We start from the raw sequence: 25,828 nt of genomic DNA on the forward strand, positions 1-25,828 counted from the left end.
AGACATAGGTTCTGTGGCATGCCTACTCATCACGTTTGCCATTGACAACTAGATTATCTATTGAAAGGAAAAAAATTGACATTTTTCACTTTTAGGGGTATATGTTGATAAAACCAAGCTACCATAGAGATGTAATATGAACATCAGGCGAGTATAGAAGTACTGTAATAAATGTTATTATTAAAAGTTGGATTCTTACAATTTGTTTATTTACAAATTTGTTGATTCACAGAATTTTAGCAAATAACGTAAATTACAGTTCAAATAAATTCCCATAAATTTTGCAGGATCATTCCTTAATAACCCTGCTAGTGATACACTTTTTGAATTCTTCATCTATATACAGTATTGTTGCCTTTTTTTATATAAAAAAAACAGTCCAATTTAATGTCTGTCTTAATGTTTCAATTTAGCACAGAAATTGAAGTGCAATATTGGATTCTTCTTAGGTCACATTTGGAGAGTGGAAGCTCTCTTTTACAAGATGAAGTCGACATGTGTTCCCAGTCTTCTGGTGGAATGACTCCTGGTACTCCTGGGGCCCTACCAACTCCAAGAGTTGCTACACCTTTCACCCTTCACAGACGTGGCTCACTGCCAACTGACTTTTTTTACTCAGGTCAGTGGATTATAAGTACTGAGTAACAGTTTGGTCACTGAAATTTGCAGGAAACCTAATTGCATTGTACAGTATTTTGGGAAATGTTTTTTATGTTTAGTCATCTGCTGAATAGAAGCCAAATATTTCTAGGTTTGTTGAACAAATTTTAATATATTATCATCTGGAACTTCAATTAATTCTATCTGCAGCTCCTTAAGTATGCCTTGTAAAAATTATGTAGGTTAAATGTTTATAAGATCATATTTTTTGCCAGGACACCTGTAACTATACCTTATTACTGGTAATAAGTCAATATTTGTAGTAGAGCACAAATAATTTATGTGGTGTATCTGCTCTGTTAATTACTTTTGCTTGTTTAGGAAGTGTTCATCAAAAAGTTCCTTTCATGTAAGGAATGTTTATGAAAATTAACCCTTTTTAATTGTCTGTATTTTTGGCCATAAGTATATACAGTACTAAAGTATACTGTAATTTATTTTTTTGATTGAAAATATTAAAAAAAATTTGTGTAAGTAGCCTTTTATAATTTTCATAAATAAATACAAAATTTATGTTAACTTCTTATACTCAAAATTTTAAATTTTGTCCTGATATGTGTCCCTTCATTATCCATGGCATTCTAAAATGTGGCAAATCCACATGAAATAGCTTATCACCCGACATAAGTATTCTGTAATAATAACAATGTTATATTGCTTTTGCTTGAATATATACATACAGTACCTGTATAAATATAACAAGTGTCAAAGAATAAGAGAATAACACAGAATTTTGCTTATGCAATATACGAGGGTCTTTAACTGTGCACTGATTTTCTACATTTGACTCGCAATTACCAAGTACAGTATTTTCACTTACCTTATGTATCTGGTTATTTGTTTGAAAATATCATTTCTTATCTATTGGGCTACCACTAATATGATATATGATCAGTTACATTCATTCAGACACAGAACATGTATTCTTTTTGGATAATTGCAAGAAGTTACTCTTATCAAGGTGAGAGGGCTAAGTTCCAGCAGTCATCAGTTAAGCTATTTCAGGTGGTGGTTATTGCAAATTTGACAAAACATTTCTCCATAATTTCATCATAATTCTATCATTGTAGTTCCCATCAACTTTAATATTTGTAAAGACCCTTGTGTGTACTTGTAGTTAAATAATCAGTGTACAGTAAATGTTGGTACTAATTAGTAATAGTCATGAATGATACAGTACTCATCCTTAGAACTGAAAATTCTACTTTGGCAACTGAATTAGAGCACCACAAACCAGTCACATTTTTTTCAACATCAAAATAGTCCTTTAGTAGCATAATTTCATCAAGGGTAAGCAGTTACGGTGCCTTCAGTGAGTAAGATGTCTTTTGGAGGTCCTGAATTTGGCTCATTTGTAGCAGAAATATTGATTGATAATCTTGAGGGCAGCAATAGCTGAGATAAAGAAGATTTATCTTTTAGGGGGAAGAGTCTGCTTGAAAATTACATGGATATTGGTATGCATTAGTAAGCGCATACCCTACTTAATCCTTAAAACCGTAATTAATGTTCCCCTGAGGCTGTAATTCAGCATCTGTATTGGAATGCATAATGATGTATACAAAAGGATTGAAGAAGTCATCCATGTGACACTTTACCTAAGGCAACTCTTAGGTATGGGTGCAAATACTCTTTACCCAACACATCCTGGCAGTGGATTTAAATGAATGTTGTGGAATGCATTTAGAAAGATATAACCTCTACCAAAATAATTATGGAGGAGGATGGCATGAGCTAATTTTGGAGCTATTTATAGAAACTGCATCACCAAAATACTTTATAACATAAGATAACCCTATACCTTGCCAAGTGGCCAACAGAACAGTAAATATTGTTAAAATCATTGAACAAAAAGTACATCTGAGACTGGGAAGTCAAAGTGCGTATGGCAGGCCATGCTGGTTTTTATCCAAAGGGTTAGAAATCTGTTATGAGGATTTGCTTTAGGCCATATAATTACAGTAAAACTTCCTTATTGACTGACTCAACCATCTACTGTTTGAACTATTGATACCATTATAAAAAGAATATATACTTAAAATTAAAATAACTGTGGCCGCTAAGATAGTAGTACTGGGCAAAATTTATGAATAGTGCACCATTACATCACTCTTCACTGAGTAATCTGCTGTAAAGTAATGTTTCAAGTAAAGAAAACATTGACTCAAAGGCTAAAAGGTTTCTCTCATTTTTCCATATTTTCTGTTATTCATGGATTTGTACTGTTAATTTCAGTCTAGTTTATTTATTATACTCTTCCTTATTCTGTATTATCCTTATTCCCCTTTTGATAAGTATTTCCAACTATAATCTATCTAATGATTTCATATAGGGGGACCAGCTGCCATGTATTAAAATTTCCTTCAAAATTCATAATTTCCACACACTGTATGTTTTAGATATACATATGTTTGTTCATACTAAAATTTTGTCATTCAGAGTAATTGTTGTAATAAAATTTGATTTTTTATTTTAAAAATTTGTATAACAGTATTTAAAAAAATATCACACCAATTGTTAAGATAATCGTATTATAATGACTTTGTTATACATTACTATTTTTTGTCCAAACGTAATTTGAAAATTTTTAGTATTTTTTTCTATGAATTTTAAAAAAGAATTTTCAAAAGTTTTAAAAAGTTTTCATACAAGAAAAAATTTACCCGTTAAAAAAAAGTGTTCTGGCTGAATATTTTTTTCCTACTTAATGATATATTTATTTTTAGAATAGGATAATAGATAACAGAGGTTGAATAAATTACCTGAGGAAAATTATGGTTGTGAGTTATGAGCTTCCAAACTTTCTCAGTGTAACTTGAGTTTTCCTCTTTGAAAAACTAAAGTAATAGCATCAATATTACCCAAACTGTGGTATAATAACCGGGTTATAAATTCCACCTCTTCAATTGCTGATTCTTGAACCATGACTCCAGTTCCTTTTCATGCTAAAGGATGACATCTTCTGTTACTTGATGTGTTTATTGCTCTCGGCTTCTTTATTAAAATTATGAAAAAGCAAACACATGAAAACAGCAGAAAGACTATGTTCATGAGAGTAAACTGGGGCAGCTGAAGTATCAAAATGGTCATTAAGACTCATTCACTCGAGTTGTGCAAATGGGTTGATGTGACCAATTGGAAACGTCCTTGCTTGGTGATCGCTTTACTGGGGTTCGGGTCCAGCTCAAGCTTGATAGTTTCTTTAGTAACTCCAACCTCACCATCCTTGTGAGCTAAGGAAGGGGGATTTGGGAGAGACATTAGTTCTACATGCTGAGTTATCAGCAGCCATTGCCTGGCCCTCCCTGGGGGTAGAGATGGAGCTTGGGTGCTGATCATATATACAGTAGGGTCCCCAATTATGCGAGAATTTGCTGGAGATTGCATAATAATCCTTGTAAATCAATCGAAAAGGTCAGATCAACAGGGAACACCACCGTGCGAAATCGCTACAGAATTAGGAATGTCCGCCATCTTGGATATGGCACTGTTGTGATACTCAATAGTAGTATGGGCACTAGGGTAACCTTCTAATTCTGCCACTTTTCCCCTCAAAGCGTAAACGATATTTGGGGCGCAGATTGCGATGTGGCGAGTCAAAAATACGTCCCCTGATATTATGCGATATCCTTGAGAGAAAATTTAAGGATATTCGCGCCAGGAGTTAGAATTCTGGAGACCTAAAGGTAAAATTCTCTGGGAATATCACTGTAGTACATATATCCCTTAGGAAGCTACTATTAGGAACCTTCCATCAGGACGACATGGCTTGAGCCCAAAAATAGATTTTTGAGCGAATGGTCGTTCCATGGCCTCGCCCAAATGGAAAATCGCATATTTCAAAACATAAGAATAATTCCATTAGGGCCAAGGCAAATAGCAACTTACCCATTCAAACATTTTTACTACCCCTTTTCAATACTTTCTATGTACGTAAGCTGCGATCAAAGGAATGAGTTTATCAGAGATGAACAGTACAGTACTATGAAGGTAAAGGATATGTAACAGCTCTTCACCTATCCTCCTCCTTAGATTCCTAGACTGGGTTAAGTTTGTTTGGGGTGCAGATATCTATGGTTATCTACGGATACGTCCCTGATTATACACTATATCTTAGGATAGTCGTTCCGAGGGTTAGAACCCTGTGATACCTGACGGTAATTCCCTTGTAATATCACCCGCAGAAATATTATACAGTAGGAAGCTGCCGAAGGGAACTTCCATATGGATGAAGGATGACATGGCTCGAGCCCAAAAATTGCATTAGAAATTAATGTGTTTATCTGTGATTTATTAAAGCATGTTTTGTTTATATTTTATTTTTTTAATTTCTGAAGCATTCAATAATCAACTATTACCTTTGTTCTATGTAATTTACGGAATCAGCTGATCTTAAGCTCACACTACCATATTACGTTTATGCGCACATAACGTTTATTAATTTTCATGGTCGAAATATCTTCATAATGAATATTACATCGGCACCAACATGTTATATTATTATTATTATTATTATTATTATTATTATTATTATTATTATTATTATTATTATTATTAAGTGCTAAGTACAACCCTAGTTGGAAAAGCAAGGATGCTATAAGCCCAGGGCCCCAACAGGGAAAATAGCCCAGTGAGGAAAGGATACAAGGAAAAATAAAATATTCTAAGAACAGTAAAAATATTGAAATAAATATTTCCTTCATAAACTATAAAAACTTTAACAAAACAAGAGGAAGAGAAACTAGATAGAACAGTGTGCCCTTGTGTACCCTCAAGCAAGAGAACTCTAACCCAAGATAGTGGAAGACCATGGTACAGAGGCTATGGCAATACCCAAGACTAGAGAACAATGGTTTGATTTTGGAGTGTTCTTCTCCTAGAAGAGTTGCTTACCATAGCTAAAGAGCCTCTTCTACCCTTACCTAGAGGAAAGTAGCCACTGAACAATTACAGTGCAGCAGTTAACCCCTTGGGAGAAAAATAATTGTTTGGTAATCTCAGTGTTTTCAGGTGTATGGGGACAGAAGAAAATCTGTAAAGAATTGGCCAGACTATTCGGTGTCTGTGTAGGCAAAGGGAAAGAAACGTAACCAGAGAGAAAGATCCAATGTAGTACTGTCTGGCCAGTCAAAAGACTCCATATCTCTCTCTCTATATTTTGATTTTTAACTCAATTAAATCTGTTTGAGTTTGAAAACATGGGCCTCATGAATAACACGGTCAAAGGCAGCACTAAAATCAAGGCCAATCATACGAACTTCCTAACCACAATCAAGGGATTTCTGTACAGCATTGGAGATTGTAAGAATGGTATCACGTGTTCCAAAGCCTTTACGAAAACCAAATTGCAAACTAGGGAATAGATGTTCACCTTCAGCAAACCTATTAAGACGTTTTGCTGAGAAACGTTAAAAAACTTTAGATAATATGGGAGTTATAGAAACTGGGTGGTAATCAGCTGGACTTGAGCTACCACAAACACCTTTACATAGTGGAGTTATATTACCAATTCTCCAACAAGTGCTAAAAGCTCATCTTCTTGCTAACTTGTGCAAAATAACAGCTAACTTTGGAGCTAAGAAATCTGCAGTCTTTAAAAAAAAAAAGGAAAAATACTATTTAGGTCTACACCTCCACAAGCATCAAGGTCCATCAACAGAGATTTAATTTCATGAGATCAAAAAGTTAAACTATTTAGTTTAGCCTCAGGAAGACAGGAATGAGGAAGTTCGAGTTTCTCATTACTCTGTTTACTGTTAAACACGTCAGCCAAAAGGATTGCCTTTTCCTTTGGACAGAGAGTGACTGAGCCATCTGGTTCAAGTAAAGGAGGAACTGTTGCATCTAAGAGTGCAGATTTAAGGGTAGTCCACCACTTATGTTCCTGGATTGTACCAGAAAGGGTTTCTTTTATGGTTAAATTGTATTGCTTTTCAGTTGAAGCATAAACTCTAGCAAAAGCTCTAAGCTGAGTATAGTTATTCCAGGTCAAAGCTGATCTATTACCCTTCTAAAGGTGATACGCCTCCTGCTTCTCCAATTAAGCACGTCTACAATCATCATTGAACCAAGATGTTGACTAGATTCTGAATTCAAAGGGACAACAGGATCAACACTACTATATAATTGTGACCAATTCAAACCCCAAAGATCATGCAAAATCCCATTCCAGTCTACTTGAGATTTCATATAAATTTTACATGAGTATGATACATCAGTGACAGGCTGTTCAGTCTTCACTACTAATGCAATCAAGGCATGATCAGATGTCCCGACTGGAGAGCCAACCTTACTTGTTATAACGCCAGGGGAGTTGGTGTATACAAGGTTCAAGCAGTTACCAGACCCAATTCTCTGAATCAGAGAAAGAGGACTTGGAAATGTTGAAGATAGTGCACAGTTGAATAAAAAAAAAAACACAGATGGTTGACAGTTACCATGAGGGAATCCAAGTGTGGATCTTTGAACTTATGGCTGAAAATCACCATAATTAAAACTATGCTTTTGACGACCATAAATGGAGGAAATTTTATAATTTATAGAATACAAGTAATTATTTTATTACCTACCTTAAATTCCACGATGATGCAACATATTTGATTGTAAAAAAAATCTAGAAGAAAAAGTACCCAAGATTATGAAGAAATTGCTTGACTACTGTACTTGAAATTATAGCACTGTATTGTATTGGTGACTAGACAAATCCCAGTAATGTTCAAGGCATGTATTTATCATCTATGCAGTGGAGCCTGGCTATTTAAAGAAAATGAAGGAGACTTTGAAGAGGTGTGATTGTAAAATATTGAAACAACAAGACAAGTGAATGTAGGGTTGTTATTGCAAATTATGTTGTTAATTGATATAGAGTTCAGAGGCTAAATGACAGACATGAGATACCAAGGCCTGAGATGATTTCAGCATGTGATGGGAAGAATGGAACAGTTAGGAAGAAAAAAGTAGACATGAAAGTACCAGGATAAAGACCAGAATAGAAGACAATTAAACTTGAGAAAAGGTTATACAGTATACAAAACGGATTTTGAACAAAGCGAAAAATCTATTTCTGGGTGATATGGCCATGTTGTTCTGATGGAAGGTTCCTTTAGGCAGCTTTCTAAAGGATCTTTGGCGACAGTAATACTCCCAGAGAATTGACCTTAGGTCTCCAGAATTCTAACTCCTGGCACGAGTATCCTTAATATAACTCTTAAGGATATCGCATAATATCAGGGGACGTATTTCTTGATACGACACATAGCAATCTTCACCCCGAATAAAGTTTTCGCTTTGAGGGGGAAGAGTGGCGAGAATGAAGGGGAGCCGTTATCAAGGTTACCCGGTGGATCCCCTCCCAGTACCACCCCGGTGAACTATTCCTTGTTGCAATTAAGCATGGATAGCCGCAGATAGAGTAGTTTCGGGTGGGGACTTGTTACATAGATGTACTGCACAGTATATTCCTTTTTTGAAAGGAGGGAGGGTCCATCAGGACAACATGGCCATATCACCCAAAAATAGATTTTTCGCTTTGCTCAAAATCCGTTTTTTGGGCTCAGCCATGTCGTCCTGATGGAAGTTTACCAGAGAATTACTTGAAAGTACTATATCTGTGGGTTTGTATAAGTGCCTTTACCTTGACTAAGATTCTTATCTGGTCTCCCAGACCAAATGTATATATGACATTACCGTTATTTGTCATATCCACTAAGTTTAGAACTAACTTGGGCGTCCTGCCCCCTGCAGGGAATAAGTCGATACTGACTATAAAGCGTCAAGGTAGTATTTGTAGGAACAACGTGGAACTTTAGTTATTACCAGGTTGTTCTTACAGAGGTATATTATCAAGTACAGGTATTTTTATTTCAAGGAAAATAAAAGACTGGAAAATTTATTCGGTTTCATGTAAGGTGAATAAGACGCAAATACATTTCATGTATTTATTTGTATGGACAAAAATAAATACAACAACGAATGCATCATAAATAGAATCTTTTACATAATCAACATCAATAAATATATATATTTGTGACCTGTATGGGAAGAAATATATATTAGTAAAATGTAGTTGCCACTCATTATTGTGAAATTATCAATTTGATTTCACTCAGATGTTGGATATGTTTTAACACTGTGTACGAATGTTCACACGGCACTGGTGTTATTGGTTAGATTCTATACCTATATAGAACAGTCCTAGTATCACCATAGTGATTCTCATTAGAAGGTATTACACTCAAAGGTGCTAATACCAGTTCACCCTTTATACTGTTAAGTCCCAAACAGTTTACTGTTCATCGCATTCGCGTAATGTTTATAAAAGACTCTAGAGGATTTCCAACCCGTATATGAGTGGAGTCTATCAAAGTCCATATGCTGAAAGAAGTTCAGCGAGGAAGCAATTTTTCTAGGATCGTGACCTGCGGATGTACTGTCAGTATCCGCTCGGCGAATAAAGTAGGTGAGTTTTGCCCTCAGTTGTTTAAGGGATAAGTTTGATCCTGAGGTTTTGCCTATGAAGAGCTGTCCTTCCTTGAATTCTGAAGTTCTTCGTAGATAGACCTTAAGACACTCTACTGGACATAGAGAGACATCTTCCTTCAGAGGGCAGATTCTCCAAGGACCCCACCTTTTTGTGGGAAGCTTGTTTTTGGCGAGAAAGGTAGGATCGGGAAAAAGATTCAGTTTTCCCTCTTCTGTGAACTGAATATGGCCCTAGTCTCTTGATAGGGCCACTATTTCACCAACTCTAGCCCCTGAGGCTATAGGGAACAAAAATATCACTTTTTGTGTTAGATCCTTTAGGGAACAATCTTTGTTGTTCAAGTTCGAAGTGTAGTGCAAGACTTTGTCCAAGGACCATGATATGGGCTTTGGAGGGGTTGCTGGTTTAAGTCTAGTGCATGCTTTCAGAATCTTATTGAAGATTTTGTTCGACAGGTCCACCTGGAAGGCATAGAGAAGAGGTCTAGTCAAAGCTGACTTACACAAAGTTATCGTGGTGGAGGCTAGGCCTTGTTCATGAAGGTGAATGAAGAAGGACAGGCAGAAGTCTATCGAGATTTTTGCCGGCCTTGACAAATGAGATCCACTTCTTCCAAGACTATTCATATTTTCTTCTGGTTGACTTTGTCTTGTATTCTTCTAAAAAGTCGATGTTGTCTTTTGAGATCCCGAACCTTTTCTTGGCTGCTAAGGCGAGAAAATCATGAGATGTAGGTTTTGGATTCTCAATGATGAAGCGTAGACAGTCGACTTCTGAACCAGTTGGGATAGATCTGGCTTCGGTAGAGGAAACAGCCTCAGCCTCAGTTCTATGACTAGAGGGAACCAATTGCTCTTGGGCCATTTGGGGGCCACTACTGCTGCTGTCCATTTAAAGGATCTCAGTTTGTTGAGGACCTTCAGCAGGATTTTTGTTGGAGGGAACAGATAGATATGATTCCATCTGTTCCAATCGAGGGACATGGCGTCCATCGCTTCTGCCCGAGGGTCCTCGTATGGGGCTACATATCGAGGTAGTTTCTTGTTGTCGCTCGTTGCGAAGAGGTCGATCTGCAGTTCTGGGACTTTTTCCAAGATGAAGGAGAATGAGTCTGCGTCTAGGGACCATTCTGACTCTATCGGCTTTCCCCTGGATAGAGCGTCCGCCGTCACATTGTGGAACCCTTGTAGGTGAACTGCTGATAAGTACCATCTTTTTTTTCTTGCCAAGTGTAAGATGGTTAACATCACGTGATTGATGTAGGGCGATCTCGAGCCTTGTCGGTTCAGACATTTCACTATCACCTCGCTGTCCAAGACCAACTTGTTTGTGGTTGATCTGTAAGGGGATAGTTTCTTCAACGTCAGGAAGACTGCCATGGCTTCCAGAATGTTGATGCAAAAGGTCTTGAACTGCCTTGTACTTTATTTGATGGGAATGACCACCCCATCCTTCCGGTGAGGCATCCGTGTGGATGACTACTGACGGTTGAGGTGATTATAAGGGAATTGACCTTGCTAGACTCTTGACCTTTGACCACGGCCTCAGAAGCGATCGCAGCAAGGTCGGTGTTGATCTTTGTTGATCACTTCGAGCGTTTGATGCGTATCTTCTCCAGACTCCTGACGCATCCTTTAGTTGTGCTCTCAGCACTGGGTCTGTTACTGCTGCGAACTGGAGAGGCATCTTGAAATCTTGTTGGATTTCAGTGGTCTCTTGACAGAACCCGCGATCTCTCTCCTCTTTTTCGGTGGAATGGAGAGGCGGTGTGACTGCAAGTTCCAATGGATTCCCAACCATTGAAACTCTTGAGCTGGAGAGAGACGAGACTTCTTATAGTTGATCTTGAAGCCAGATGGTCCAGGAACTGGATCACCTTCGTGGCTGCCTACAGACAAGCAGTCTTGGATGCTGCCCACACCAGCTAGTCGTCCAGGTATGCTGCTACCTGAATGCCTTCTAAGCGTAGCTGTTGTACGTCTGTCTGCAAGTTTCGTGAATTTCCTTGGGGCTATGTTTAGCCCGAAGGGCATGGCTGTGAAGACATATTTTGTCTTCTGTAACTTTAATCCTAGGTAGGAGGAAAGGGGGCAGCTGACTGGAAGGGGCCAGTAAGCATCTGCTAGGTCTATTGAGACTGTGTATGCCCCTTTTGGTAACAGGGTCCTTATGTGTTGTTCTCGATGAACTTGTCGAGTGGAGACAAGTCTAGAATGACTAAGTTTGTCCGAGTCTTTCTTGGGAACACAAAACAGCCTTCCTTGGAATTTGATAGACTTTGCTTTCCTTATGGCCTTTTTGTTCAAGAGTTCTAAGGTATATTCTTCCAATTACGGGGTGGAGTGTTGGAAGAATTGAGGAAAGGAAGGTGGAGCTCTGTTCCATTTCCATACTAGTCCATTCTTGATTAGGCTGTGGGCCCAAGGATCGAAGGTCCAACGATCCTGAAAGTGGGAGAGTCTTCCTCCTACCTGGAGCATCTCATTGCTTAGATGATTCGGAGGGTTTGTTACCCTGACCACGCCCTCCTCTACCTTTTGAGCGAAAGGTAGTGGTGTGCCTCTCAAACCCTGGGTTAAAGGCTGGTGACTGGGCTACTAACTGCTGAGGCACCATCTGGAAAGTGGTTTGCAGTTGGGCAACCATTTTGGGCACTGTGGTCATGGTAACAGTGGGATGTTGCATAGGTCTATGAGGCACTCGTTGCTTCTTCGTCTTCCCTGTTCTTGGGTTGGGGACCAGCATGAGAGGATGATTTCCTTTTGGAAGACATGCCCCACTTTTGGAGAAGGTTCCTATTCTCCGTGGCGGCTTTAGCAACTACCTCTTGGACTACTTCCTTTGGGAAGAGGTCCTTTCCCCAGATACACGAAGTGATCAGCTTCCTGGGCTCGTGTTTGACTCTTGCATTGGCAAACACGTACTCTCTACAGGCCCTCCTGGCCTTCACAAAAGCGTACATGTCCTTCACTAGTGTAGCCATGTGCATCTTGGCTAGGACCGTGTACATATCTGGGGTGCTTGAAAATCCTGCACAGATCTCCATGCAGTTCTGGAGAGACAGAGAGGTGGTTAGTCTCTCTTTTGTCTCCTGTTCTCTAAGCAGAAGAAAGTCCGACAACTTCGGCAGGTTCTTGTTGAACTGCTGTCCTGCAATATCTGGATCTAACTTAGTGATCGAGAAGGTTAGATGGACCTTGTTCCAGTCCTTCTCGACCGTAGGCAGGGCAAGAGACAGTGGTCTACACTCCTCTAGCGTAGGGCATGGTTTGCCCGCATCAACTGCTTTTAGTACGCAGTGGAGAGCTTTAATTGTGAAGGGAAAAGCTCGAGAGGAAGGAGCAAGGAAGGTAGGGTGCCTCTTGCTCAAAGCAGAAACCTTCGAATTTGTGTATCCTACTTTCTTCAGGCTACTCGTCAAGAGAGCCTGTGCCTTGTCATGGTCGAAGACCATGATCTCCTTAGATTCCGTCTCTTCTTTAGATGCAGGTTCGTTCTTCATTCTGATGAAGCACTACGGGTAAGCCGCAAAGTTCGGCCAGAATTGGAGATCATCGAGGGGTATGGCCCCCATCTTCTCCGAGACGTAGAGTTTCCCTTTCATCATGGGCATGAACTCCGCATACCTCCAGGGGTTGGTTTTGGAACATTGGGGTAAGTCAGAGACTCTGGGCCACTTGTGGGAGCCGCAAGAAGCAGCCGCGTGGTGTACTTCCCTGACTTCCTTTCTCATCTCCTGCTGTTCATTGGCAATAGTTTCCATCATCAGCTGGATCTGCACCATGAATGCTCCGCTCTTGGGGAACAGCGGTTCTGGTTGAGAGGTTAAGGCAGAAGAGTTTGACGGCACAGGTTGATATGCCGTCACAGACAGTAGAGGGTCTTCTGTCCCGGTCGATTCGGATTCTTCTTCCTCCTTGGGTGGCTGGGCCACCTCTGCAGGATCTTCTTGAAGGAGATCCTTCTCGGTATCTGATAACACCTCTGACATCCTTTCCTGATGGATGTCCATGCCTTCCAAAGCCTTATTAACCCTTTTACCCCCAAAGGACGTACTGGTATGTTTCACAAAAGCCATCCCTTTACCCCCATGGACGTACCAGTACGTCCTTGCAAAAAAATGCTTTAAAAAATATTTTTTTTATATTTTTGATAATATTTTGAGAAAATTCAGGCATTTTCCAAGAGAATGAGACCAACTTGACCTCGCTATGACAAAAATTAAGGCTCTTAGAGCAATTTAAAAAAAAAATATACTGCAAAATGTGCTGGGAAAAAAAAAAAAAACCCTGGGAGTTAAGGGTTGGAAATTTCTAAATAGCCTGGGGGTAAAAGGGTTAATGTCAGCCTCAATCGACAGTTGTATGCAGGGAGACTTGACCAGTACCTGAGGCACAACCATGTCGGATGTTGCCTTAGGGAACAGAAGGCTTCTGATCGTTTTGCTTGGTAGGTAAGGTCCCGGAGAGTTCTTCTGGAACCCTCTTACCCACTTTCGAAGCATTTCCCTCGCAGTATCCCTAGACTCCAATGTCTTGGGATCACCGAAACCCTCGGACATCAAGGCCGAGCAGATGGTGCAACCCTTCGGGTCCCAATACCTGAGGGTTTCAGTTGCGATGGAGCATGGGGCATGAGTCCTGCACATCTTGTGGCCACAAAAGTTCCTACTTTTGTGGTTGCAGTACATGACTGCACACTTCACCTTGGCCTCCTCCTGTAAGGAAAGAAAGAGTGAAATTAGTATGGGGTGATTTATCCAACTGATAAATCTCACATGCATTAATAGTAATTCTTACTATTATAATTATAGCTTAGAATAGTAAGCTAGAAAGGAAATAGGAAAGACACATATCTGTGTTTCCTGTCCAGGCAATTGATGTGACCTCCCTCAATATTAATATTTCAAAATTTCCTTATTAGGGAAATATAAGGTGGGATAGCTCTAGTACTTAGAGCCGGAGTCAGTGTATACTAGCACTAACTCCCTCACAAGTGAAACATTAATATTGAAGGGTAAAATCTTGTGTTCTGATGATCTAGGATACATCAGAATGTTGAAGGAATGCTTACCTCAACATATGTTTAGCGGTCTCAACACTGGACTGTTAAAGGATACACAGAGTATGTTGGAAATTCATACTACTGTAGTTTTCTAGCTGCTGTATTTGCTATACTGCAGGAATACTGGCTACTGTATACTCTTATACTGTAGTTCTGCCAGTATACTACCGGGCTAGGCTAGTACCTAGTGGCACTAGCCGATAGAGAGAGAGAAAGAATGGAGAGAAGGACTACCATATTATTATAGTTTACAATAATAATTAGGGTTGTAGGGACTATTGCCTCTACTACCTTCTTTTCAGAATGAGGATTCAAATGGAAGGGGAGAGAGTGTAATAATTCTAGCTTCCATCCAGCCACCATATCTGTTGCCGGCTGCACTGCCGGCTACAGGGTTTGTGGATGGCAGTCCAAGGAAGGACTGAAAGAATACTCAAAGATGTAATGGGTCTCCCTCCAGCAGCCGTCACGGCCGTCATGGCCGGCACAGTCGTCATGGCCGGCACAGCCGTCATGGCCGGCACAGTTGTCATGGCCGGCACAGCCATCATGGCCGGCTCAACCTTTCCCAGAGCCTTGCTTCCATTAGGGGGAAGGTCAAAGCGGCAATCTAGCCGCCTTTGTAGGAGCCCGGACGGCATCATAATCAGCCCGGCAAGCGGGGTGATTGTAGAATACCGGCCACAGGGGTCGTGATGGCTACCCTAATCGGGTAGTTGAATCAGTAGAACTTCAAAAGTTCAAAGTTGGAGCAAATGTTTTTATGTTGACCAGGCTGACATGAGTCTTTTTATAGTTTATATATGACATATCTGTTTTTGACATTTTTAATAGTTTATATAGGACATATGTTTTGACACTGTTACTGTTTTCAGAATGATATACTGTTAATTTATTCTCATCATTTATTTATTTCCTTATTTCGTTTCCTCACTGGGCTATTTTTCCCTGTTGGAGCCCTTGGGCTCATAGTATCTTGCTTATCCAACTAGGGTTGTAGCTTGGCTAGTAATAATAATAATAATAATAATAATATTAAAGGACAGAAGGGGGAAGGGAAAGGGTCTTATAATATGCATAGAAAGAAGGCGGCAGGTATGCCGCCTGCTTCCGGCTGCAAATCAAGAAAACAGAGTTTCTTTGCCGGTGCTGTCTTTGGCGGCAAAGGAATATCGATTCCTTATCCTAAGACATTGCCGGATAAGACTTGTCTTCTAGTCCACAAGGGAGAAGATGCCAGCAATCGTACTACCACTTTCGGTTGTGGACTAGAGAAACCGGGCTTCCTATGTCGGCAATGGTGTAACCGGCAGGGGAATGACTAATCCCCCATTGGTAGAGTTGCCGGCAACAAGACTGAATAATCTGAGTTACTATCGTATTTCAAAGCCGGGATGCTCACCGGCAAAGAGGATGGACAGAAACACTATCTCAGTCAAGCCAGAGTACACTACTCTATGGCAAGACGAAAGATAGGGTTGCCGCCTTATGGCGTCACTCAGAGGGAAGGAAGGGTTTATCCTTATATCTCTAAAAGAGACTCTTATCGAATTATGATAGTAATTCTAGGAGATGCTCTATCTCCGATTGAATTAATAAAATGATACCAAAGGATAAACGGGGATAACGTTACTAAAGTATACTAAAACGCGTTAGACTAGCCTAACCCGAGTCAGGATCTCGGCTACGCTATATCACCGAGGCCCTAACGTATACTATTGAAACATTTTAATAGAAGAGGAAATATTACATGTGTAATCTTATCTTCACTAGTATAATTTGCCTAAATAGCTAGAATTCATTATAGTTAAATACCAGGGACGTCGTACTATTAACTAAATAAAGCATTTGTGGCGTACGACAGTGGCCCAAAATGGCCACCTCCAGTGATGGCTCTGCTCCACTGAACACATCTAAATTATGCTAATTTAACTGTGAGAAGGGAGTCAAAAATTATACACAGGAAAGATTAAATGCTCAACTTTCCCGAGGATGAAGATGCTGGAGATTGCATTGTAATAATCCTTGTAATAGTAACAAAACCGAGAGCAGTTGGGAGAAACACCGTGCTTAATTAGCTACTATAAAAGGAATAATTCACCGGGGTGGTACCGGGAGGGGATCCACTGGGTAACCTTGATAATGGCTCCCCTTCATTTTCGCCACTCTTCCCCCTCAAAGCGAAAACTCTATTCGGGGTGAAAATTGCTGTGTCGTATCAAGAAATACATCCCCTGATATTATGCGATATCCTTAAGAGTTATATTAAGGATACTCGCGCCAGGAGTTAGAATTCTGGAGACCTATGATCAATTCTCTGGGAGAATCACTGTAGCCAAATATCCCTTAGAAAGCTGCCTAGAGGAACCTTCCATCGGGTTGACATGGCTGAGCCCAAAAAAACTCAGACTAGATGGCAATTTAGGCAGAAAGATAGACCAATTGAAGAGTGCAGAGCATCTGTCATTCCCTATCCAATGAAGGCGAAACCCTGATGTAAAAACAATAATAACAATTACTAGTTAGCAGTTTGTTTACCTCATTTATCATTCTTAGGAGACAGCGAGGTTGTACCTGGTATTCACCCATATTGAAGATAAATACTGTAATGGGATACACTAATAGACATTTAACAAGGACTGGGATATCACAAGAGCTCTGTAATTTATTGACCACTTGACAGAAATTATGATTCACGGACATTTGATTGTTTAATTGTTCAAAAACTTCTTAGAAACTTAGAAAGAAGACATGCACCTTAAACAGTACCCAAGATCAGGGATTTCAAATTTTTTAATCACCTCAAAAGTTTGAAGAAACTTCTACCTACTGTACTTCATTACTCAACACAGCATTAAAGATAAAAACTAGTTAACTCCTTGAATTTTGACAACTCAGGCAACCATGTTTTACCACTTCTCAGGTTATTGTAAACTGTGCGATAGAGACTATTTTAAAACAGGGCAGTGAAGAAATGCAGCAATAGTTAGGATGTATTTGTGCTTACTGCATTCAGAAAAAAAATTGGTTGCTAATAAACAGGGTATAACATCTGGTAGGAAAAACACCAGAATCTATCATAATACTCTTAAACTGTACATACTGTATTCCTATAGTTTTACAGATATAATCATTGTGTGAAAATTCAATAATATGTTAAACCAATTTTCTTATTCTTGCAGATTTCCATATTTGTGCAGTGTATCACATTATATTTCATAACCTTAAATGATAATTGTGTTAGACAAGATGAATAATGTGTGCCATGTCTTTCTCTATTGTGGCAGGGGACCTTAGTGTGTGGGGTAGTGAGGGGACATAGCAATATCAGTGCTCGGGCCCAGCGCTTCCGCCCCATCCCTGTCCTTTTGCCAGCCTCCAGTGCCAAGCTTTCACCTCATTCACTGTCATCCCGCCCATAGATATGAAGGAAAGGCTTTTCCTATCATGCATTTTAGAGTGAATAAATTTCTTTTTCATAAACAAGAAATGGAAAAATCTTGTCCTCAATTGCTTGGAAATAGTTGCTGATAATGGTTTATCTTTGCCTTTCACTTTCAGGAAAGTATAAAGACTGTGTTCTTAAAAATTATGTTAAGGGAGGGATTTTCAATTTTCATATATTTATGGAATATACATTCATAAAAGGTGTTGAGCATTTTTTAAAACTTGTGCAATAATAGTGCAGTGACATTTCAAAGTGGTAATTTTTTTTATACATGCAATATATATATATAACATATATAATATATTTTATGAGCAATTGGATCCAAAGTTAGCTAAACACTATTTTTTTGTATATCTAAAGTATTTAGTGTTTTTATTTGATAAGAAATTATTTTTTTCTACCATCAATAGACAAAAAAAAAAGATTGACAGTATATAGAAATAACTTCTGTACTAAATGTCAACTTTTCTAAATAATTTATTCAACATTGACTGCAGAATTAACAAACCTCCAATCATCAAGGCTGTGATGAAATTCAGTTTACCCTAATGGGTCTGAAGAGGCAGTCATCAGAGATGGACCATTTTTTTTTATATAGTGGATTGTGTACATTAATGCAAAATAAAAACATATTTTGATCAAAATATTATTTTTAGATTACCATGAATAGAAATCAAAATTGTATCCCAGCTTAAGAATTCATGTTACAGAAATCCTCCAGATACAATCCTTGTCTTAATACTGCTGAATTATTATCATGGCAGGTAAATTAATAAGCTCAAATAAGCTCAAAGTTAGTACTAACGTCCACATACAGCCACCATTCTCCGTAAGATCTAGCTTGACAATCTTGGTTCATGTTATAGCGAATACTGTTAAGAAGGTAAGACTAGCCATTTGTAAATGTCATCTAATAAGGTATGTCTTTTGTATGGATGGTATTTTAGTATTTTAAATGTGATACTATAATAGCAAATTCCTGATGATGTTTGTATTGCATACTATTTGCTGTTGAATTTTTGTATTGCATGCAAATGTCATCCATCCAAAAGACCATCTTATAAAAGTTGAGAATCATTTACTTAAGTCATGAACCAAAATATCTTTCATCTCTACTCTGTGTCTCTTTTCATCTTTCACTGTAAGTTATAAAAACTTTTGCTGTTCCATCCTTTTAGTGAAGTACAATCTTAACTATTTAATTTGAGTTTCTACAAAGGTCTACTGTTGGGATGATGTACTACTCCCTCCCAATTTTACTTTTCAGAATTTAGTATTCTGCTGCTACTGCAGTATGTATTACAATCTTAAAGACTTGCACTGCTTTTGTTAACAACACATGGTTTTATGTTAACTTTTATTTTTACTACCAAAATTAATTTGATAATGGAATTATTTTGAATGATTTAATTATTTACATTATTCTTGAAAATATTCGCAATGTATGGCAGTACAGTAGTTAATTCTGAAATTCATATTTCAAGTCTCTCCATTATGCTTTTGAGGATAAAATAGAAAAGCATGCAATAGAGGAGGCTTTCTGCAATAAATTACTTTTGCAAAATCTGCAGCACATAATTGGGGTTGAAGATCAGTGGGCAAGAAGTGTGCACAAAAGATAAGTTGTCTCTTAGGGTTGTTTAATAAGATAAAGCTCAGTCTACGATAAATGTAAATTTAGCAGCAGCCATTGTGACTCTTGATTAGAGAGTGTGACGCAGAGTCATAATGTGCAAAAATCTGCCTTTTTAAAAATTCATGTGCTTTATTTGTTGTTTATTATGGTATTTTTGTTTTAAGTTTGCTAGCTGTTGTAGGACTAATGTTAATGATTTATACATCTGAAGTGCAATATATGATAACATGTATAATCTTGTTGTCTAAAGATTTATCAGTATTTTCTATGGTTCTGTGTAGAAAGAAGTAACCCAACCAGCCAACCAATCAATGCATGTAAATGTGTACATGTTATATCTGTAATAATCAAAGACGTGTGATGATTGGTGATAATCAAATCATTTAGCACATTAAGCAGTTTATGGGAATCATATGATAAAACTGATCATTTTGATCAAATGATTTTTAATAAAATATAATGTTTTGTAGCTATGCAATTGCTAGTTTGTATGGTATGACTGCTTTGATGTAGATAGTGTGGTATTGTACCTACAATCTAAATTTTTACATGTTAAATTGTTGGTAGAACTTTATGCAAATAACCTGTAGTGAATTCAGTAAAGTTTATATTTTGCATTATTATTTATATACAATATGTGAAAGATGGGATGGTCAGGAGAAACAAGGATATCTCCTCTTGTGATGAAAGGAACACTCCAGTTCATATTATTAACATGTTCCTGTGCCAATTGTAAAGGCAGCTTTGCCTAGGTATGTCACTGTTGGAGTACGTAAATTTCAATAGCATTATTTCAGCACTGTTTATCAGAGCATTACGTTGCATGAAAAATAAGGACTAAAGTAAGTGTAATTTTGAAAAATAATCAATGTTTCTTATTGTTGTTTATTCTTATAAAGTTTAAGAAATTCTGGGGTGTTCTATATTGAATGAAGTTTAATGCATGTGGGATATTCAATACTGAAAAATAGAACAATTGAAGTAATTTAAAAGGGTTTATTTTCAAACGAACTGGTTTGAGCCTTATCTGTCACCTGAAGAGTTGTCAGTACATGAAAGTTTTGTTAATGATTTTGTACAAATACAGAGCCAATTTACTGTGTGTAAATAATGAATATATTTCATAACCCTACAGTCATAAGGAAATTTTTTATTTTTATCATCCTATGCATAACCTTTGTTTTCTTTAAAAGATAAAGTACAAATTGGTCTTTTTTTAGAATTAATTTCATAATCTGGTTGTGTCAACATTATCCTGTCATGTTCGTATTAATGCAGTAACGGTCTTGGACACTTCACTTATATGACGTTGCAGTACTAGTACTCAAGTAGATTATTTTTATATATCAGATTGCGCTATCTCTCAACAATCTTTTTTATGATACTATGTAATGCTGTCATGAAAAACTTTTGTGAGGTTTTTGAAATATAAGCATTTCCTATGTGGGTTAGTTTAGTGCAGTGTGCACTTGTTGTTGAAACTTAGATGTATTTTAACTTGTCCACTGAATTGAGAGCCTATTTTCTGACAAAATATTAAGTAACTTAATGTATACTAAATATATAAAACTGGGAAATGTCTGAGATTTTAATATCTACACTGTTGTAATAAAATTTACTTGAGGTCTATTCCCAGTTCTGGGTCTTTTGAGCTGTAAATATAACATGGCCAAGTGTTATATAGCAGTAGTATCTACCATGTCATTTTGCCTCACACCTTCATGAATAAAGTTTACCAGACAAAAATGTTATGATGGTGCAAGACACACGATATGAGAAACACTGCCAAATTAGTTACTTTGGTCATTTCTTAGATGGCTGATTTACCATTTGATTTCAGCCTGATTTTGCTATAAATCTGTTTGTAACAAGTTCACTCAGAAGTTGGCAGGGCACAAGTTTCACTCATCTTACAGTATATTTAATTTTTTCACTTTGATGTAAATGGAGTTTGATTTATATTTTTATTATATTACATATAGTCTAATTTTTTACTACTTCTTTCCTTGCATATTTGATTTATTTACACTAAGGATTTTTATATTTAAGTGCTATATTGTATTGTAGAAGTCACCCATGACTATGATTTAGTAAAAATCATGCACAAAAGGCTGTTAGCAGTCATTATATGGGTACTGTACTTTAAAAAAACTTTTAAGAGCTAAATAGCTATTAAGAAGGAAAACCACCTAAAGCGTATCGTATTTAAAAAGAATTATAAACCTGTTATTGTACTGGAAAAATAAAGAGGAATTATCTGAACATTGAGACGGGTTGCAAAATGAACTTATTACTAAATAATAAATGGTAATAAATCTGTACACTTAGATGAAGTGCATAGTGTAGAATTAAATTGTATCTTTAATATTCATGTAATAAACAAAATTGGGATTCAAATCATCATTATACTTGCCTATTCTTTATATTATTTCCTAACAGTACCTTGAGTGTTTGGTGCTGATATTTTACTATCAGTTTGTAAAGGGAACTGTTCCTTCCAACCTCTTCAATGAAGAAGCTTGCTTAAATATTATATACAATTTATGGTTACAGTAGTCTTCCTTCCCTATAATTTTGGATATATATTTTATACTTTTTAATTATATTATCTGTGCATTTAACTTTTGCTAAACCTGCCAAAATGATAAGCATTCATATTTTAGCAACTAGAATGTAGATATGATTTTCATTTTCTAATGTGATGGTGTTGGAAAAAGATATGCCTTTTTTATATAGTTTTAAAAGTGATACTTGATTGACTCCCAGGAAATTACCATGATTATTTTAATTGTGCTGCTTCTGAATATACCAATTGAGACATTATTAAAATTAGAGGGAATTAAAGGCCCAAGTGCTCATGTTGTATTTGTGGTTGTTGTTCAGTAGGTAGCACGCACCAATACCCTTAAATAATCCATAACCCTTTCTAAGTTAAAATTGTATTCTTTCTGTATAAATGTAAATTAACTTTTGAATTGTGGAAAATAATAGGAAACTAGCAGTTTTCCCTAGCACAGATTTTCCCTTTATAGCTTTGTAGGATAGCCAGAATATACTGGTGTTAAATGTAACACTATCTTGAAGCTTTTCAAGCCAGACAGTACATCGTATATCAATTCATATATGTAAGATGACAATTGGCTAACTTCAAAGTAAATGCTTTATCTAAAAAAAAAGATGAAATTTAAAAGTATAAACAACCTAAGTGTGAGAGAACTATTCATATATGTTTCTTACACTATTGATTCATCAGTAAACCTAACTGATGTCTTGAGAAAATAATCTAATATTGTAAGCATGGGAACAATATTGTACTTAAATTGCTGCTCCCAAATATATACAATATTTCCACTGAATAATAATGCGCACTGAGTTCACTTAAAAAATCTATATATAAACTGTAAATACTGTACTTTATATTGAAAACAAAGTTAGGAAGAATTTGTCAGAATTTTAAAGTGACAGTATTGAATGAACTTGATAAGAATGCCTTACCAGTTTAGAATTGCTTAAAAACTAGAACAATGATTTTTATACCTGGTATGAATACAATACAATACAATACTGTATTTGTAGTGCTTTACTGAAAGCTGTAATACAGTAGAGTATTAGCAATGCTTACTAATGCCTGCAGTGAACATTATCAGTTTCCATGTCACTTTTAGGTATGTGTACACTTCTCCAAGCATTATCTACAATTCTAACTAAATTTATTTACATTACAATAAATCTGTCAAAGTTAGGTAAAATATCAATAACTGAATATAAAATATATAGAATAATACTAAAGAAATTAAATATATGCAAACATTCCAAATAAAACTATAATCTTAAAATGAAAAGTACTATAACCAAGTGTTTTATTGTCTAGTTGCAGATTGAAAAGGCCATAATTAGTGAAGAGCAGAGCTGTTTTGCTACAAATAAATACTTTTGCATTTTAATTGAAATAAAAATTACAAATTGGGAAACCTTTAGTTGCTATTAGTAATGCTTATTATAATCTCAAAATTAGTATAGTTTAATTTAAATATGTTACATATTAAACATTTCAGTAACTGTATTACTTATTCATTTAATTTGAGTAATTCTCAAAAAGGGATCTTTCAATGTAACAGTGAAAATATTTACATATGGTTTCAAAGAAAAAAAAATTGTAACTACATATATATGTGTATTCTGGTAATTTTTGCAAATAGAGGGAAAGACTGCGATGGTGAAAATTTCAACGGAACATACTCGAAAATAGCTGTAAAATATGCTCTTCAGCCATTATATGTTGAAAATGAAATTTTTGTATTACATAGAATCATTGCAAATATTATATATTTAGACCAATGAAAATGAATTTTAATAGATCCTATTTCACTAGTACCAGCTTTTACAGAAATTTATGACAAATTTTACCATTACACAGATTTTAAAGCTGTTTATTGTGGGTGCAAGATCTTTTATCACAGCAGTCAACTATGAAGTGTTCAACATTGTGGTGCTTGAGTGAGGTAACAATTAACTACAAATTATTTTGGGATGAGTGTGTCTATATAGCCATTTTATAATTAAACCCTGTTTCAAACATTGTATGACTGAAATTAAAATTTCAGATTGTTTATGGCAAATTCATCTACCGAGATGTGGCAAATTCAGCTACCGAGATGTGAAGTAGTTGTCAAAGGCTTGGCTATTTCTTTAAGCCTTACGGCTTATTGGTAATCTTCTGCAACACACACGAGAGAGAGAGAGAGAGAGAGAGAGAGAGAGAGAGAGAGAGAGAGAGAGAGAGAGAGAGAGAGAGAGAGAGAGAAAATCCAGCAACAAGCTCTGATGATAGCTCTAATCTTCCATGATAACATTATAATGAAACCAATCTAAGAAACAAATGTATTCAGACATATGGAAAATGGCAGTTCTGAATTATTTGGAAAATTTTTGTAGTGAATTTGTTTCCTTACAAAGTACTGGTAATCCCTACGAAAATGAATTATTAAACAAATATATTTTAATAAAATATGACAAATTTGGAAACAATTTCTATTTTTCCTAACGATACAAACCAGCAACTATTCATAGGGATTAAACTTTCGGTGAAGCTGGAAGGCTAGCCATAAGACTTTTAGCAAGGGGTCAATTACCCTCTCACACACACCTATGTTGTCTCATCACTTTTTATTGCAGGCAGGACATATTAGGGGACAGGTGATGGTGAACCAATTTCTATAAATAGCTACAGGTTGGTATCGTTAGGATAACTACAAATTACTTCCAAATTTGTCATTTGTTCCGACAATAAATACGAACCCCCTCTATTTATAGGGATTGACTCACCCCTTTAGGAGGGTGGAAGTCCGAACTAACTGGCTGCTCTTTGACCCAAGATTTTCTTGTATGTGCTCTACTCATAACAGGGAGAAACCCTAACACCTCGTCAAACAATCTGTGTAAAGCACGGTTAGCAGCCTAAGCAATCTGTGTGATTGTGTGATACTAGCAGTATGACTAGTCGAGGGAAGAATTCTAAGAAACATGGAAATCTTAGAATTAACCATAGACGTTACCCAATCCCACCTCGTCAGGGGATATGGGGACTTACCAAGTATGTCTCTCTATACCAGGTTACACAAGGGAAATGGTTCTACCTACAGACAGAGGAGGCCAGCTTTACTGAGTACCACAGATGCTGTTACCCACACCCCAGGAGAAAAATGAAAGAAAGAGCCAGTCATTCTTTGTCCTTCATCCCAGACTTAACCATGGTTAAACTTTGCCCTCCTCCATCTGCTACTTGTCCATCAAGGGACCCGAGATGTTTAAACCATTTATTGTGTAGCCACTACAAGGTCAATGGAAATCGTGTCTATGTTCCTGTGGGTCATGTATTGCTTCTTGCAAGAGGTGGGCGGTGAAGGTCATTTGATGCTCCCACAAGCCCGGAGACAAGCCCTGCATCACAGAGTAGTTTCATAAACGCTAGGAGTATACTCATGCCCCTGATGTTATGATCTCTAGGTCTCCTCTATAAGAAGGATCAGGATTCAATGACCTTGCAAATCCAAGCCAAAAACGTGTTCTTGGTGATCCTTTCTTCTCTTTACCTTCCCCCGGCTGATGAAGAGTGCTGCCACTCGGGGAGGAGGAGGAGCTCCTATAGTTTCCTTGAGATAGCACCTTAAGTTTGTCCCTGGCATAATTGCCGTTACCCTGGATTATAGGACATGCTACGAAGGACACCCAAACCCAAGGGCTTGAATCTGGGATCCTGGCTACCAGGAACAAAGTCGAGTTTTACCAAGCCCATCGCCGTGAATGAGATGTTGAAGGTGGCCCACAGGGTTTGCCGACTCTCTTAGCCTAAGCAAACCACAAGCGGGAGACCTGTCACCGAGGTCAGATGAAGATCTGCTGTTTGAAGTCCTGGATTGTAGGGGGCACCATTTGGGGACTGAGGGATGCCAACCATGGCCTATCAAGGAGGTTTCCCTTCCAACTAAGGGCAGGAGGCTCAAAACTCAGGATAAGAGAGGCAATGCTGATGTAGAGG

General features: G+C 37.4%; 1 protein-coding gene across 10 annotated transcripts in view; it reads left to right on the forward strand.

Annotated features, from left to right (window-relative positions):
- The window catches only part of LOC137645814 (uncharacterized), a 605,492-nt gene extending 582,033 nt beyond the window's left edge, over positions 1–23,459 (forward strand). For 9 of the 10 annotated variants that reach the window (XM_068378771.1, XM_068378777.1, XM_068378773.1 and 6 more), the window contains 2 exons: positions 450–619; positions 17,504–23,459. In XM_068378771.1, coding sequence (XP_068234872.1) covers positions 450–619; positions 17,504–17,628 — 295 coding nt within the window. In that variant the 3' untranslated portion in view covers positions 17,629–23,459. Of the gene's footprint in view, positions 1–449; positions 620–17,493 lie in introns of all 10 variants that reach the window. The other variant, XM_068378775.1, reaches the window with a different exon arrangement.
- The last annotated feature ends 2,369 nt before the right edge of the window (positions 23,460–25,828 follow it).

This window comes from Palaemon carinicauda, chromosome 8, assembly GCF_036898095.1.
Source record: "Palaemon carinicauda isolate YSFRI2023 chromosome 8, ASM3689809v2, whole genome shotgun sequence".
Taxonomy (NCBI): Eukaryota; Metazoa; Arthropoda; class Malacostraca; order Decapoda; family Palaemonidae; genus Palaemon; species Palaemon carinicauda.